Raw genomic sequence first — 15,485 nt, 5'->3', positions numbered from 1 at the left:
CCCTCCGCGGGGTTCCCCTTAGAGGGTCGGACGGCGCCTCTGGCCGGAGCGTGATTTCTCGCTCGGCCATGATGGCGTGCTCCATTGGCGTTTGGTCTTCGCCTCCCTGTGACCCGGAGTGGCGCCGTTTCCGCTAGAAGGCGCTCAGTGTCCGGCTGGATCCCGAAGGTCAGCAGCGTCTGAAGTAGGCGCCTTTAGGAGCAAGGCCCGCTGGCTGCTCGGCGCATCCGTTCTCTCTGCATGGTCGTGTAGAGCTCTAAGGGCACTCGCCGCCCGCCTGGACGCCCTGGCTTATAGAGGGCAGTCAACCGGTGTAGGATTTGGGTTGCATGGGCAGAAACTTCCCCGCATGAAAGCCCACTCATCGTAACATCCGTTAAAACGTCAGAGCATTCCTGGTACTTCCCTATAAAGTGGCTTAACTCATTAAATTGTACAGAAATAAAGTTCTTTATTTAAATTCCATTCTTGTTCAGGGCTTATGCTGGGGGGGGAAATTTTTTATATTTCTTTAAATAAGAGCAATGCTGTAACTGCATTGTGAGAAGATTGTTGGGTTGCAAGGAAGGTGTTTAGGAGGGCAGTTACCCCTCCTAATGTAATAATTTATTGTTCACCTTCATTGAGACTCCAGGCAGATTACACAAAAACAATGCAGTAAGTCTTAACACATAAAACCTACGGAGCAATAAAACTGGATCACAACATTAGATAACAATGTGTTAAAATAAGAAAATACAATCAACAGTACAGCAATTCTGGACTGTATAATTAAACAATGCAATTAAACTGTGCTACCCTCTCAGGCTGCACATGGATACTGATTAATTATGCATTAGAAGAAGAAGAAAGTTGGTTCTTATATGCCGCTTTTCTCTACCCGAAGGAGTCTCAAAGCGGCTTACAGTCGCCCTCCTTATCCTCTCCCCGCAACAGACACCCTGTGAGGTAGGTGAGGCTGAGAGAGCCCTGACATCACTGCTCGGTCAGAACAGTTTTATCAGTGCTATGGCGAGCCCAAGGTCACCCAGCTGGTTGCATATGGAGGAGTACAGAATCTAACCCGGCATGCACTACACCAAACTGGCTCTTACATTAACCAGGATGTAGTCAGAGCATGGATCACCATGGCCTAGTCATGCTTTTGAGGTCATAGCTGATGTATGAACTGATAATAGGATGATTTATAGCCTGCCACGAGTCATATGTCTGAGAGTGGTGGGCTAGAAGTCAAATAAATAAAATGCCACAGAGGAGACCTATAACAGTACCCATTGCTCAGGATCTAGCAGTGGAACTGCTAGTCATCATGGCTAATAATGATTGATGGGATCCACTTAGTCATCATGGCTAATAATGATTGATGGGATCTGTCCTCCATCGGTTTGTCTGTTTCCCCAATGTAAGCCAATAGTTAGCAACAATGAGTTCCATGAGGGGGGCCTTCAAAAGAGGGATCTTCTACCAGGCATTTGATTGAGGTCAACTGGAATCGGTAACAGCTGCAGGGCCTGTGAACCTCTCTCCCAAGAACCCATATACCAGAACCATGGACCTCTTCAAACTGTTATAGATTAGTCTGTTACCTTCAGTTATGTTTGACATTGTTACAGTTGACTTATACCTTATGAAGTAACAAAATTCCATGAACTGTTTATGTTCCATGTGAACCACCCTGAGCTTTAGGGGAAGGCAGTATACAAATATATAATAAATCCTTATCCATGGTTCCTCTATATATTTGTGGAACAGCCGGCGGGGGGGGGGGGGGACGTGTCCAGCTGTCCAAGTTGGAATAGGGCCAATCAGGGTGTAGGCAAGCTGGCTGCACCCTGATTGGCCCTGCTAATGCAGCTCCCACCCTCCGTCCCTGGACCCTCAGACGCGCCTCAGTGCCTGGAGCCAGCAGCATGTAAGGGGAGAGGGCCCTGGGCAAAAGGTCGTGGTGGAAGGCCTGCTAACGAGGGCCTCCCAGCCTGCTGACTGCTAAGGAGCTCTGTCCTGGCCCTGCTAACGATCTGCCAAGCCCCCGTGCACCCCACTTGATCTGGCTGCAAGCTGTGGCCCAAAGCCAGGGGAGGGGACCTTTTCAGGGCCTGTTCTTAGGAACAGCCTTTGAAGCTAGTAAAATAATAAAATGAGTTAATTGCTTAGTATTAGATGTTTAATGCTAAGCAAAAGAATCTGTTAATTCCACTGGTCTTTAAAACTGTATTTGTTTGATATTTTAGTAACATACAAAAGATTTTTAAATTCCACTGATTTTGCAGTGAAGGGTTCATGGCTCAGCAACAGATCACATCTTTTGCATGTAGAGGGTTTCAGATTCAATTCTTTCCTGTTAAAGGGTCGCAGGAAGCAGTTATTAGAATATTTATTATTATTTATTTCTGTTTGGACTTGTATACTGTTCCTCCCAGCAAGCTAGCTAGCTCACAGTAGTTCACAGAAATAATACAAACATCCAATAAAAACCTGTCTGAGTAGTATTCATTAGCAAGTCCATTAGGAAGAGTAATAGTAGTAATACTCCTAGAAATAGTTCCCAACATTATTTTATACAAATAATCACAATAGTCGGGCAGTACACAATTAAGAATTAAAAACTGTTGAAGAAACCCACACTGTTTCTCTGCCCAGCAGGCCCAGCAGGTTACCCCGCGGGAGGCGGAAGCCTCTTCCCCAGGACAGACCCAGCATGGTATAGCCATGAAGAGTGGCAGCCTCTAATGTGGAGAACTGGGTTTGATTTCTCCTCCATCTGCAGTCAGCCAGGTGACCTCGGGCCAATCCCAGCCATCTTACAGCTCCCCCAGCTCCACAAACCCCATAGGAGGTCCGTTGTGAGACCGTACAAACCCAATGCTTGTGAGTAGCTCATATTGAGCTTGATGGCCCAATAGTCTGAGGTTTTCTCACATATTTAAAATGAGAAAGTTATTTCTTTTAAACTTAATGTTTCAGATTCTACTTCCATCCCCAATTGTCTGATTTATTGCTTTGATCCTTTTCCTCTTTTGTCAGGCAGTATAATATTGAAATGGAAGAAGACTCTTGCAGGCCATTCAAGTTCCACTCTTCCTCTTATGTGAATGATCATATTGGCTTTTGCGGTAATATAAAACAATCACCAAATGACTTTGTGGTAACAGAAATTGATGTATCTGGACAGTTAGTTACCAAAATCACAACAGATCTCAACAGCAAAGAAACATTGTCAGAACAACTTAAGATCTGCCAGCAAGACTGTAAAAGACCACGCCTGAGCTCTCCAGAGCAGTGTATAGAAGAGGAACATTGCAGCGTTCCAAGTGACACTCCTTCCAATAGAGAGGTTGGAGATTTTGAAGACAATAATGTATTTGCTTGTCAGCTTGACAAAGTTGCTATGCTGGACTCCTTGTTGGACAACTCTGTATGTGAGCAGCTAAGGCTGTTCACTTGTAACATGAAGGACACGTGGAATTCTAAATCTGAGCCTGCAGTTCATCCCCCTGAGTTTTCCCTTGGTCCAGTTCCTGATAAGAGGACTCGTGCCAGCTTGCATTGTGCCATAAGACAGCAGTATCCGTACTTGATCACTGTTACAAAATGTGGTGAAATTGTGGTGAAAGCGAACCAAGATTACCAGGAACTCTGCCACTTGGTGTCTGAAGAGGAAGCGTGTGGTTTTCTCAAATTTTTAGATGCCAGAATAGAATATTCAAAGTTTGCTTTTAAACCTGATGGCAATAAGGAACACCGTAAGAAAGTTCACCATTTTATCAGTAAAAAATTTGGAAAGCGGGTAGAAACAAAGTCATTCCCTGATGCTCAGCAAAATTCTGTGGTTGTGGTAAGGTTTCGTGAGAGATCTGGTTTTCGAAAAAGAACTAATGTTGATTGCAAAGAGAAACAAGAAATATACACAGGTAACTGTGTGACAAACACTTTCTTTGAGTATTCAAAATCTCCTAACTTTTTTGTGTTAAGTGAGAAATCTTTCTCAGATGGACTTTTTCTGGCAGACAAAGAGTCCACGCTTATAAAATGGGAGTCACTTAATCCAACCCCTAGCCGATAAATGTGAAGTAGTACTAATACAAGTCCATAGCCAAACTTTTTATGGTCAAAGACTGCAAGGGAGACATATTGTACTGGATTTTAAGTGCCAGGCATCCTTTTATTACATCAATTCTCAGGGGCTACTGATTAGTTAATAATCTATTCAAAGCTGAGAAAAATTGAGTTAGATATTGGAAGACCCTGGAATTGGAATTTTATATCATGCTTGTAATTGATTTTTTATTATTAATTTTTTTTAAGTTTAGGAAATATAGTGCTATGAAAGCACAAGAAATCTATAACAGGGTATACTAGGGAAGTGATTTGCTTTCAGGCATTATTCTAAGCAAATGTGCCTACAGTTTCTCAAGGTTCCTGGCATAATTGAGATGTAGGTTTCAAAACTATGGGCTGGATCCAGTCAGCTTTTCCATTGATGAAAACGGGAGGAGGAGTCCCTTTTGATCATCCCAAAAGGGATCATAGTACTTGTACAAACAAAAGCCTTATGGGTCAGGAGCTGTACTAATGAAAATAACTGGATGAAATCAAGCAAGAGACCAACCTTATGTTATGGAAGATAGGACAGTGATGATGGAGAAAGCCTTGTTTTAATTTCTAGTGAAAAGAGCAGGATTCCACCTGCATTCGAGTCATCCCATCTATCATACAAACTCATCCCTTAATATAAGGAGGGTTGATGGGTATTATTTGGTGTAGCGGTTAGGAGTGGGGACTTCTAATCTGGCAAGCCAGGTTTGATTCCGTGCTCCCCCACATGCAGCAAGCTGGGTGACCTTGGGCTCGCCACGGCACTGATACAACTGTTCTGACCGAGCAGTGATATCAGGGCTCTCTCAACCTCACCCCATTCATACCAGTGCATTATGTGCATCTGTGCATCCCTTTGGAGTGCCATTAATGAATTCAGAACGGTGGGTTTATCATGATATCATTTGCAGCTTTTACTCTCCGGAAAGAGAACCTGGAAACGCTTGAAGCAATTGGCTATTTGTCATCTGAACTTGGTGTGCTGTCTTCAGACTTCAGTTACACAGGCATTAAAGACAAGAAGGCCATTACGTACCAGACTATGGTGGTGAAGAAGGTAACTCCTAAAAGGTATCAAAGGCCAGGTCACAATGCAGGTTAATACTATTTATTAAATCTGGTACCCCTTTAAATTTTTGCCAAAAATAGCAACAAAAGATTATATTGTAATTGCGGTCATACATCCTAACCCTTTCAGGGATATGGCTTCATCCTATGTTGGTGGGGATGGCGGGGGTCAGCTCAAAGGATGCAGATAACAATTCCAGCCTTTTTAATTTGTTCTATTCATAAATGTTTTCTAAATTCTAAATTAGAGAGCCAGTTTGGTGTAGTGGTTAGGAGTGCGGACTTCTAATCTGGCATGCTAGGTTCGATTCTGCACTCCCCCACATGCAACCAGCTGGGTGACCTTGGGCTCGCCACAGCACTGATAAAACTGTTCTGACTGAGCAGTGATGTCAGGGCGCTCTCAGCCTCACCCACCTCACAGGGTGTCTGTTGTGAGGAGAGAAAAGGGAAGGCGACTGTAAGCTGCTTTGAGCCTCCTTCGGGTAGGGAAAAGCGGCATATAAGAACCAACTCTTCTTCTTCTTCTTAATACTGGACTTATAAAGAGACTTATAAAGAGACAGAAACAAAACCTAGAATGGAAGTAGAATTTATTTATTTTTATTTATTAATCATATTTATATACCACAACTCCCAGCATAGCTGGCTCGTGACAGTTTATAATCAGTAAAAGCATAAAACATCAATAAACTCTAAAAATATCATAAAACATACTATAACATTTGAACAATACCATAATTACAAAAATTACATATATTACAAGATGATGGAAACAACAAATTCTCTCCCCCCCCCCCCCAACAGGTCGATGCCCTGGCATCAATTCACATGGCATCACTAACAGATAAGATGTAATCAAGGGGGAGATTGTCCAGTAGTTCCGGACCAGGTCTAGCACTCAGTCCGGAAAACCAGGGGTAGGGGGTTGACCCAATCTCATAACCACAGGCTGTACACCCAGCCTCAACCAAACACATAGTGGAAGAATGCTCTGTAAAAAACTTTTTGGTTCCACCAATGCCTGCAGTGGTGATGATAGGATCCGGTTCAAGGTTTTGGTTTTAACCTTCAAGGCTTTACGCGAGTTCGGACCCACATACCTGAGGGACCGCTTATTGCCCTATGCCCCCCGCAGAGCTTTACGTTCTGCAGGAGAAAATCTGTTGGTCGTTCCCGGCCCTAGGGAAGCATGCCTGGCCTCGACCAGGGCCAAGGCCTTTTCGGTCCTGGCCCCCGTCTGGTGGAATGAGCTCCCGGGAGAGCTGCGGGCCCTGCGGGACCTTCCATCATTCCGCAGGGCCTGCAAGACCGAGCTCTTTCGCCAGGTTTACGGTTGAGACCAGGTTTAACATCTATGCCCCCCCGGGACCTGAGGATTGGGATTAGAGACGGGTACCATCAGTATCCCCTCTCCACCTGCTAGTGGGGGAATGGGTAGTCGATTAGCCGCTCTTGCCAGGTAGCTCATTAATTGCAGATGTGTCAATTGGATTTTAATGTATTTTATGGGGTTTTATACTGTTGTGACCCACCACGAGCCGCAAGGGAGTGGCGGGTAATAAATCCAATAATAATAATAATAATAATAATAATAATAATAGGTTTATGAGAGAGAGAATAGAGACATTTAATGGCACTAAGAACTAGGAATACATACAGGGTTCAGATATACAGTGATAGGTTTCTGTTCAGTACTGATAACAGGGATTGGCAAGGGTCTCCAACAGCTGGCTCATGAGGCGCTGGAAGTTCACCAGCTGCTGCATAATAGCTTACGCATCCCCTAAGAATATCACAAAAGAATAACAAAGTATCTGCTCTAGTGTTTGTTTTTCTTTGGTTTTGTTTTAAAGTTTTCATGTGACAAGATTTTTCTTAGTCCAGCATAGCTTCATTTCTGGTACTCTTTATGACCCATGTTCTGTCTGGGATAGAACAAAAGTTGATATTGTACTTGGAGAAGGGTGTGCGTGTACAAACATAGGTTGGAATATTTTTCATTTGGTGGAAGTAATTCTTGTTGGGGAAAAAAGGCTGGTAACTCCTACTGTATAGCAGTACTTCTTAGAGTCAGGAAGAAATTGATAGTGTTTAGGGCAGAGTCTAAATTAGCAAAGAGCAGCAAAATACTGTACCAAACTGCTTAAATGAATAAAATAGTTTTATTCTGAAGCGAAGCAAACTATATAGCAAGAGGAGAGAGAGTTATAGCAATCATTCTGTTCTGTTCATTCTGTCTGTTGTGGAGCCAAGCTGGGAGGAAGTCTGCTCAAAGGAGCAGGAAATCCCCAAATGAGCCAATCAGGACATTCAAGGAGATTATATGAAAAATATCAGGAAGTTCCTAATCTATGCTAAATACATATCTCTTCTGATGCCCCTTCTGAATACTCTTTATATTTTGTTCAGTCATTCACAATGCAGGCCTTGCATATTCCAACAAGTATACCATTCTTTGGGGTTCTGATAGTTGCATGTTGCAAAGCTCATTCCATCATTTGTGCTAAAGCAGAAAATAGGGTTGCTAGGTCCATTGGTCCGAGCAAGAATCCACTGCTTTCCAGACTCAAGCCCCCCCCCCCCCCCCCAAAGTACCCAAACCATAAGAACACAGTGTTTTTAATGCAATAAACTGATGTCAGAACTGACATTGGCTTGTGGTGGCTTGACATTCTGATTTGGGGCAAATCTCTATGGTTATCATAGAGTTTTGCCTCCAAAAAACAAAGCATCACTCCTCAACATCTCTGATGTACATAGTCTCTTCCCTAGCTGAAAACAATAAAGAAATGGCATCAAAGTCTTCACTGTGTGATTTTTGTTGAAAGTAATCTCCCATCTCTTCAAATTATTGATTAGCTGTTCCTTGAAAAATGTGTTTGCTTTGTCTGTTTATCCTATAGTTAAGAGTTTAGCAAGCTGGTGTTATGTTGTTGGCATTAGAGATATCAGTGGAGTTCAGCTCTTCATTTTCATTCTCTGGCTTTGATCGCTGAAAATCTGCTGTTCATTATACAGAAACTCTGCACCACAACACTCTCAACCATAATGTCTCTGTCCTTGTCAGCCTTACAAAAACAAATTCCCAGGACTGTTTCTTTTCTTGGGTGTGTATTATACATAAGTATAATTGAAAACACAGTGGATGGTTCAAATATCAGTCCTTGAAGTGTTCATTTGACTTTGCAGTTCTTACTCACAAGCAGGCTAAGGAAATGTTTTTCCCCCTCCCCCAAGTGGAAAGACTGCAAAAATAGACTTGCATGTTGAAAATGCTTGTATCATTTAATTTTTAATGCAGATTATAGCTGCGAGGGCCATTGGTACATTCTTTCCTTTATTGATCCTTTATTACTCTGCCTGACCAATTATTGCTTCCCCCTGGAAAGTTCTTTTTTCTTCAATACTGTGCCATTGAACACTTGTCCTGGTAGCTTTGCTCTTGTAACCTATAAGGATTTGCAACCTTCTTGTGTCATTCATCTCTCTAATCAGTAAAAACTGCTGAGTTGCACACTAAGGAATATGTGTTCAAATGTCTCAATCAGGAATTTGCATGGATTGCTCATACTGCATTTGCATGCTTGCTCATACTGCATTTGCTTTTCATATTCCATTCATTCCCATTTCTCTCTATGGCATCTATCTTCTGAATTGCTTTCTTCTCATTCTTCTTCTGAATTCTGGGTGGCATTTTTTTGTTGTTCCCATTCATTTAGAGTCTCCTTTCTTTTCTTTCTTGGTTTCGTTTTTTGTGTTTGTGTGATATTAGGAAAACACTATATAGCTATATTTTAAATAAGTTTTGCATATGCATCATATGTGCAACTAGAGAATAAACAGTACTCTCTACTTCCATAAAATATTATATTGCATAACAGATGGAAAAGATGCTTTCCAGGCTAAAAGGATTACTCTCTGTTGCACTGAAGGAAGTAAACTGAAACTGTGCCAGGGAGAAGGTAAGCCACAATAGGGAAAGTAGAGGAATAGAGCTTGATTTATATGTGATCCAGGTCATAGGGAAAGGACCTACCCTTTCAAATACCCTACGTGACCTCAGTATGTTTAAATGAACTTTTTCTGTGTGCAACCTCAAACACATATAGCATTATCATACCAGTGATCAGCTGCCTGGACTAAGCCATCTCTGGGAAGTTAATGCTATACATGCGCGTGCACACACACAGGGCAGCACATGGTAAATTTGTTTTAAAATGGTAGAGCAGGATGTTTATATAGGTAAGTGTTTTCTGCATGATCCATGTTGCATCAAGCCTAATTTTTATTTTTTAAAGGGAGGAGCTATTGCAGATGTCCTGTTTATATCCCTTTTGATTTATATAGTATAGCAGTGACTGAAAATAATCTGTGGTATCTTTAAGTGCAGTTTATTGGATAGTTAAACCAGTTTCCAACTCTGGGAACTCTGTATATAGCACACATTTATTCCTTATATTTATTACAATATCTGAAACCTGTCTTTTCTTTTGGCTCAAGGCAGTTATATCTAGTAATAATTGGCTAGTCTTGACCATAGACTTTTTCATATTTTACAGTTTGAGTGAAATATATTGAAATATTATGTAAAGGCCATTAATTTAATTTATTTAATTTATCTCAGTAGAACAGGACATTTCCAATTGTTTTTGTTGTGCAGACTAAAAGAACTTGGAAGGTCAATTGAGAAAAAAGGAATCTGCGTGGCTAATGTCCACTCTACAAGCCAGCCACTTAGGCTTGGTCAACTGCAAGGAAATCACTTTGATATAATTGTGAGAAATTTAAAACACCACAGCCATGACTGTTCTGCAAGCCTGAAAGAGAGTATAATGGAAGCCATTGAGAATGTCAAGGTAAAAAAAGACCCAGTGTAATGTGCCATCTCTGACTGTTATCTTTCCAGTCACTTCAATGTATTGTGTGTAAATGCAGAGTATTTCAAAACTTCATTAATCTTTTCCTTCTAATTTGTAGAAAAATGGTTTTATCAATTACTATGGACCCCAGCGATTTGGGCAAGGGCAGAATGTTCAGACTGATCAAATTGGATTGGCTTTGCTGAATGAAGAGCTGGTATTTTTCAACATGTATAAAATAATATCTAAGTATTCTTGTAGCTTAATAGTCAACTATATACCCTTCCAATTTGGCTGGGACAGCCCCAGTTTATCATAGAAAATCCTCATCAAAGTTCCATTTGAAAAGCAGAAATCTCAGAAATACACAACTCCCCGAGGAAATTGACAGAAATTATTTTAAATGCAAATATCTTTTTTTTTCCCCTTGAAACTTTTCAATCAGAAGCTAAAGTGATAAATGAACACATGAATCTGCCTTACACTGAATCTGACTTAGTCCATCAAGGTCAGTATTATCTATTCAAACTGGCAGTGGCTCTCCAGGGTCTCAGGCAGAGGTCCTTCACCTCATCTGCTGCCAGATCTTCTAACTGGAGATGCCAGGGATTGAACCTGGGACATTCTGTATACAGAGCAAAGGTTCTGTGACTGAGCCAGAACCCCTCCCAGTATAAATGACATGCTTTTACAACAGGCCAGTTCGCTCTCCTATTCCCAGTAAGAAAGAGAAGGAGAAAACTTAAGAAAAGAAAATAGGGGTAGAAAATTAAAGCAACTGACTAGTAAAGCGAGGAAAGGTAGAACATCAGTAAGGGGAGTGCAGGAGCTAGGGATGACAGACAGGAGAAGCTCTCTAGTGCTCGGCTCAGCATCCACTGACTTCCTTCATTTCCTTCATTGGTATATAATCAAAGAAGGGGGGAGGGAGAACCAAAGAATTTATCTAGATTTTAGCAACCGCTTGGTGCTTGCAGACTTAGTAGTAGTCTAGGACTGGGAGCATGTTGATTTGCTGAAGGAGGCATGAGGAAGACTAGAAAGTGGTTTACTTTAAGACAAAACATTCAATAAATTCTGAACCACATACTTTGCAAAAAATTTCTTTTTACCCAGTAACAATGAGAATGACTCCATATGAAACTGCACTAGTTGTGGGCCATGGCTCAGTGTTAAGCCTTGTAATAGTAATAACAGAATGTTTCTGAATGTGTGCAAGGGATCCTTTCAAGCATTAACAGTTTTCTTCACCAGATTAGCAGCCATTTTAAGAATATATAGAGTAATTTGCTATTTGTATTTGCTTCAATGGCAGGTCAAAGCTGTGAGATTGTTTTTCACACCAGAAGATACAGATGATCCTGTAAATAAGGCAAAGAAATACTTTCTTCAGACTGGTAAGTATGTCCGTGTAACGTAGTATTGAGGGGAAAAGAAATTTGGTTGCACAGAAGATCAAATGTTTTGAGTACACTAGCAGTAGTAATATTATAGTCACTCTGACCAAAAACATGAGAATATTTGCAATATTTGCTTTGTATACTGCATATCACATTTTTCTTTCATGTCTCCTATGCATGCCTTGTGTGACAGAGCTTCAGCAAGTTAAACCATGGTATAATTGAACCCTTGGGATCTTAGCCATAGTTAAGTAGCCAACTATGGCTACCACTAACCATGGTTAAGTGCTATGTTGGTGCTGGGTGTCATTTATTTCATCTTGTAAATGCAAATATTTGAATTGTACATGGACTGTTTTCTCTGGCAAGCCACAATGTTGTGCAGTTCCCTTCATCAAGTTCCCTTCATCTTTGCTGTTTACAGCTACAGCTCACTAGCGTGTGGACTGCTTCAGTAATATAACAAACCACTTTCTCAAACTGACAGAACTTAATTGCTAATGTCCAGGGAACAATCACCTAGCTGAGCTCACCTGTATTACAGCATTAAATCATTTCCAATATCTCTCAAGCTCAGCTGCTGTAATATGTTCTGAGTTGCTGTTTGGCACGAGCTAGCGGTAATATATTTTTGAAAGAAAATAGCCCAACCTACAAAAGCCATGGTTCTCTCAATGGCAGCATGTATTGATTATGGGATTGAAGACTGCTTCCTGTTCCCGTGCTGTCCTGTCATAATTCCAGCAGACCTGAGAAAGAGGCCAAAGAAATATTTATACACTGGCCAGCTGGACACTATTTACCCAGAGCCACTCCATAGCTTTCAGTAATACCAGGAATACAACAGGATAACCTTAAATCAGTATGGGCCACTGGAGGCTATTTCAGTAAACAGTTGTCTTCCCCTTGAAAACACTGGAAATAGAGCTGAATCCCTAACTTGTCTAAGATACCTCTGAACCCCATCTGATCAAAAAGTTAAACCAGCCTTTATTTCTACTATCTCTCTCCTTCCCTTATCCCTTCAGATATGCTTAGAGGTCTGATTGGCTGTTAGTGGCTTTTTCTCCAGAATACAAAGGGAGGGAGGTTATTTTCATTGCCAGGATGGGAAAGATTATTTTATTGGGGGTTTTACATGTGTAACCTGCCACAAGCCAGCTTGGCTGGGTCTGGCAGGCTATTAATAATGATAATAATGATAATAATAATAAATAACAAAGGAGATTGGCACAAATGAAAAAGGGGGTGAATTTGGCTCTCTGTCACAACCACTATTTGTGGAAATGGTGTTTTCTCATCCCTTAGATCAGTGGTTCTCAGCCTTCCTAATGTTGTGACCCTTTAATACAGTTCCTCATGTTGTGGTGACCCCCAACCATAGAATTATGCAAGTGTTCTTTCACAGAAATTAAACTGAAACTGACCAATAGTGTGAAGATCCATTGTTCATGATTGTATATAAATTGGTTTTTTTTCTGAGGTTTCTCAGTTCAATTCTTCCTCTTGTCCCACCACGCCGATCTCGCTCTTTCCTGCTGCTCCAGACAGATGAATGCTCTATCTCAATCTACCCTGCAAGGCTGTTATGTAGATGGCGCCCCACCCTCCCCACGGCCAAGCTGCTTGCCCTGCCGTGACCCCTGTGAAAGGGTCATTCAACCCCTAAAGGAGTCCCGACCCCAAGGTTGAGAACCACTGCCTTAGATTTTACCTTTCTCATTTTGGGGAAGATCTGTGTAGGTGGACTTCCTGGTTTCACTCTAGGCTAAATTTTCTAATGTTGAATGAATGTTTCCCATCTGCCCCCCTTCCCACTGCAATCCTCTCATCTGTATAAAATACTGTTCCTGGGTGGTAGGGGATCTTGAGGAATTACATGAAGAGAATCTGCTTCAGGAAGGATGCAAACTGAAGATTTTATTTGTAACCAGCCCACTGCTTAATGCATGTATTTAATAAGTTTTGGAGATACAAAATATATCATGAAAAGAGGACTTTCTGGGAGCACCATTTCAGTATTTTGAAAGTGATATGCTTCACTGGGAGAGAAATATTTAAAGGAAACAGTTTTCTCATTATGATATGACATCCTGTCTTCTTCATATGGAATTAATAGAGACATTTAAAAATTCCTTCTGCTTCTCCTGCATCCAGAGTGGTTCTGCTTTAGTTACTTGGAACAAAAGTGCATTTTCCAAGAATTCTGTACTTGCCAGCATTTGAAGTTAGCAGAGTTAAGAGGAGAAAATCTTGGAAACAAAAAGATTTGTTTTTATACAGGAGAGCTGGGAAAGGCAGTGGCTGGGAAAGAATTAAATGCCCATGCTTCTGAGGTGGCCATGCTCTCCTGCCCTCTTTTGCAAAGAAGAAATAGCAGTCAGGATCTGAGAACATGTCCTTCTGTAAATCATTTTTCTCTCTTTCAGAGGATGCAAAGGGCACCCTTGCAATGCTGCCTGACTTTAAAGTAAGAGAGAAGATGTTACTTCGAGCATTAAATCGCTATGGTATAAATCAAGAAGGGTGTTGCCAAAGTTGGCTCAGCATTCCTCATTCCATGCGCATCTTCTACGTTCATGCATACTGCAGTAGAATTTGGAATGAAGCTGCTTCCTACCGGATTAAGACATATGGAACAAAAGTTGTGAGTGGTGATCTGATCTTTGCTGAAGACAGAACTGCAAACTCTTCACTTAATGCCAAGGTAATATGTGAGCTCAGAAAACCCTGATAACAGCCATTTAAAAATAAACAGTGACTTTTTAAATCCCATTTCTGTATTGATCTAAACATATCTTTTTTTATTTAAACCAGGTCCATATAGTAACATCTGCAGAAGAAATGGATGATAAATATACAATAAATCAAGTAAGTTTGTTAAAAATGTATTTTGTGTTAATAATAAAGTAATGCTGGATTGGTAGCATAGGCTTTGGGTTAAATAGTATAATTTTGTCTCAGCTATGTCACTGGAAAACATTGATTAAAAAAAAGACATTGGGGCCTGAACAATCTATCTCTTTTAATGGAAATATACAACCTGTAGAAATGTTCAGAAGTGTCTTCTCAGTTGCATGAAGGAGCCCATAGAGATTTGTAACTGTTTAGCATGATACTGCAAGTGTGTACATACCCTTGTGCACTTACAGGCTTTCTGCAGAGGTTCAGCTGATAGGTCAGGACCAGCAGAGGTGATCTCACTGCCCACCAACAGCACATTCTTTATGCTTTTGAAGGTTTGCACAGCACTACAGATTTTGAGTGCATCCAGCTCAGTTTCCCCGTTCCTATTTTAGTTCCTCTGCATGCTGACTCTCCCTGTGTGCTCAGGCATTTTTATGTGGATCTTCTAGGGTAGCGATCCCCAACCTGTGGGCCGTGGACCACATGTGGTCCTTCGACTAATTGGAGGTGGGCCCCGAAGGACGCCTTCTCCCCCCCCCCCCCCGGCCCTTTACTTCATCCCCCCGGCCCTTTACAACACACTTCGGGTGTCATTGTCTCCCATCACTCCCAGATGGGACTATCTCATTGCAGAGAAACAAGCTCAGGGTTCTCCCCCCGGCCGGGCCTCAGCAAAAGGCGTTGAGTGGTCCCCGGTGATAAAAAGGTTGGGGACCACTGTTCTAGGGAACCTTTTGAATTGGGAATATGACTTATCACAGAAAAAAACTCAGTATATTTTACCTTTGTCTCCCCAAAGGTCGTTCTCCCAATGGTTGGTTACAGCATTCAGTATCCCGCTAACCAGGTTGGAGAGTGGTACCATAAAAGGCTGGCCAGAGATGGACTTCAGACATGCAAGTTTAGACTTCCTGCGTTACAGTTGAATGTGCCTGGCTGCTACAGACACCTCTTGAAATATCCTCACAATCTGTCATATAGTTTCTTAAAAGACAATGAACATGAAAAAGTTACTGGAGAGAGTGCCCTAGAGGATTCAGTCACTTTTCTTTCTATGTCATTTTGGCTTGATCCATCATGCTATGCCACGGTTTGCTTGGGGGAAATAATGAAAAGTGATATTTAAACAAAAAATAAATGTTTAGCAACACTT

The 15,485-nt window shown here is 41.5% G+C and overlaps 1 protein-coding gene across 4 annotated transcripts in view; it reads left to right on the top strand.

Annotated features, from left to right (window-relative positions):
• Window positions 1-15,485, top strand: part of PUS7L (pseudouridine synthase 7 like) — a 15,618-nt gene extending 133 nt beyond the window's left edge. Inside the window, exons 1-9 of one of the 4 annotated variants that reach the window (XM_077338608.1) lie at window positions 26-168; window positions 3,025-3,911; window positions 5,007-5,166; window positions 9,827-10,022; window positions 10,144-10,242; window positions 11,341-11,422; window positions 13,855-14,132; window positions 14,243-14,296; window positions 15,132-15,485. In XM_077338608.1, the coding sequence (XP_077194723.1) occupies window positions 3,041-3,911; window positions 5,007-5,166; window positions 9,827-10,022; window positions 10,144-10,242; window positions 11,341-11,422; window positions 13,855-14,132; window positions 14,243-14,296; window positions 15,132-15,458 (2,067 nt within the window). In that variant the 5' untranslated portion in view covers window positions 26-168; window positions 3,025-3,040 and the 3' untranslated portion in view covers window positions 15,459-15,485. Of the gene's footprint in view, window positions 1-25; window positions 169-3,024; window positions 3,912-5,006; window positions 5,167-9,826; window positions 10,023-10,143; window positions 10,243-11,340; window positions 11,423-13,854; window positions 14,133-14,242; window positions 14,297-15,131 lie in introns of those variants that run through there. The other 3 variants (XM_077338609.1, XM_077338610.1, XM_077338607.1) reach the window with 3 other exon arrangements.

Source organism: Paroedura picta, chromosome 5 (assembly GCF_049243985.1).
Source record: "Paroedura picta isolate Pp20150507F chromosome 5, Ppicta_v3.0, whole genome shotgun sequence".
Lineage (NCBI taxonomy): Eukaryota > Metazoa > Chordata > Lepidosauria > Squamata > Gekkonidae > Paroedura > Paroedura picta.
Note: the sequence above shows the minus strand (reverse complement) of the source record. Positions and strands in the feature narration are given on the sequence as shown.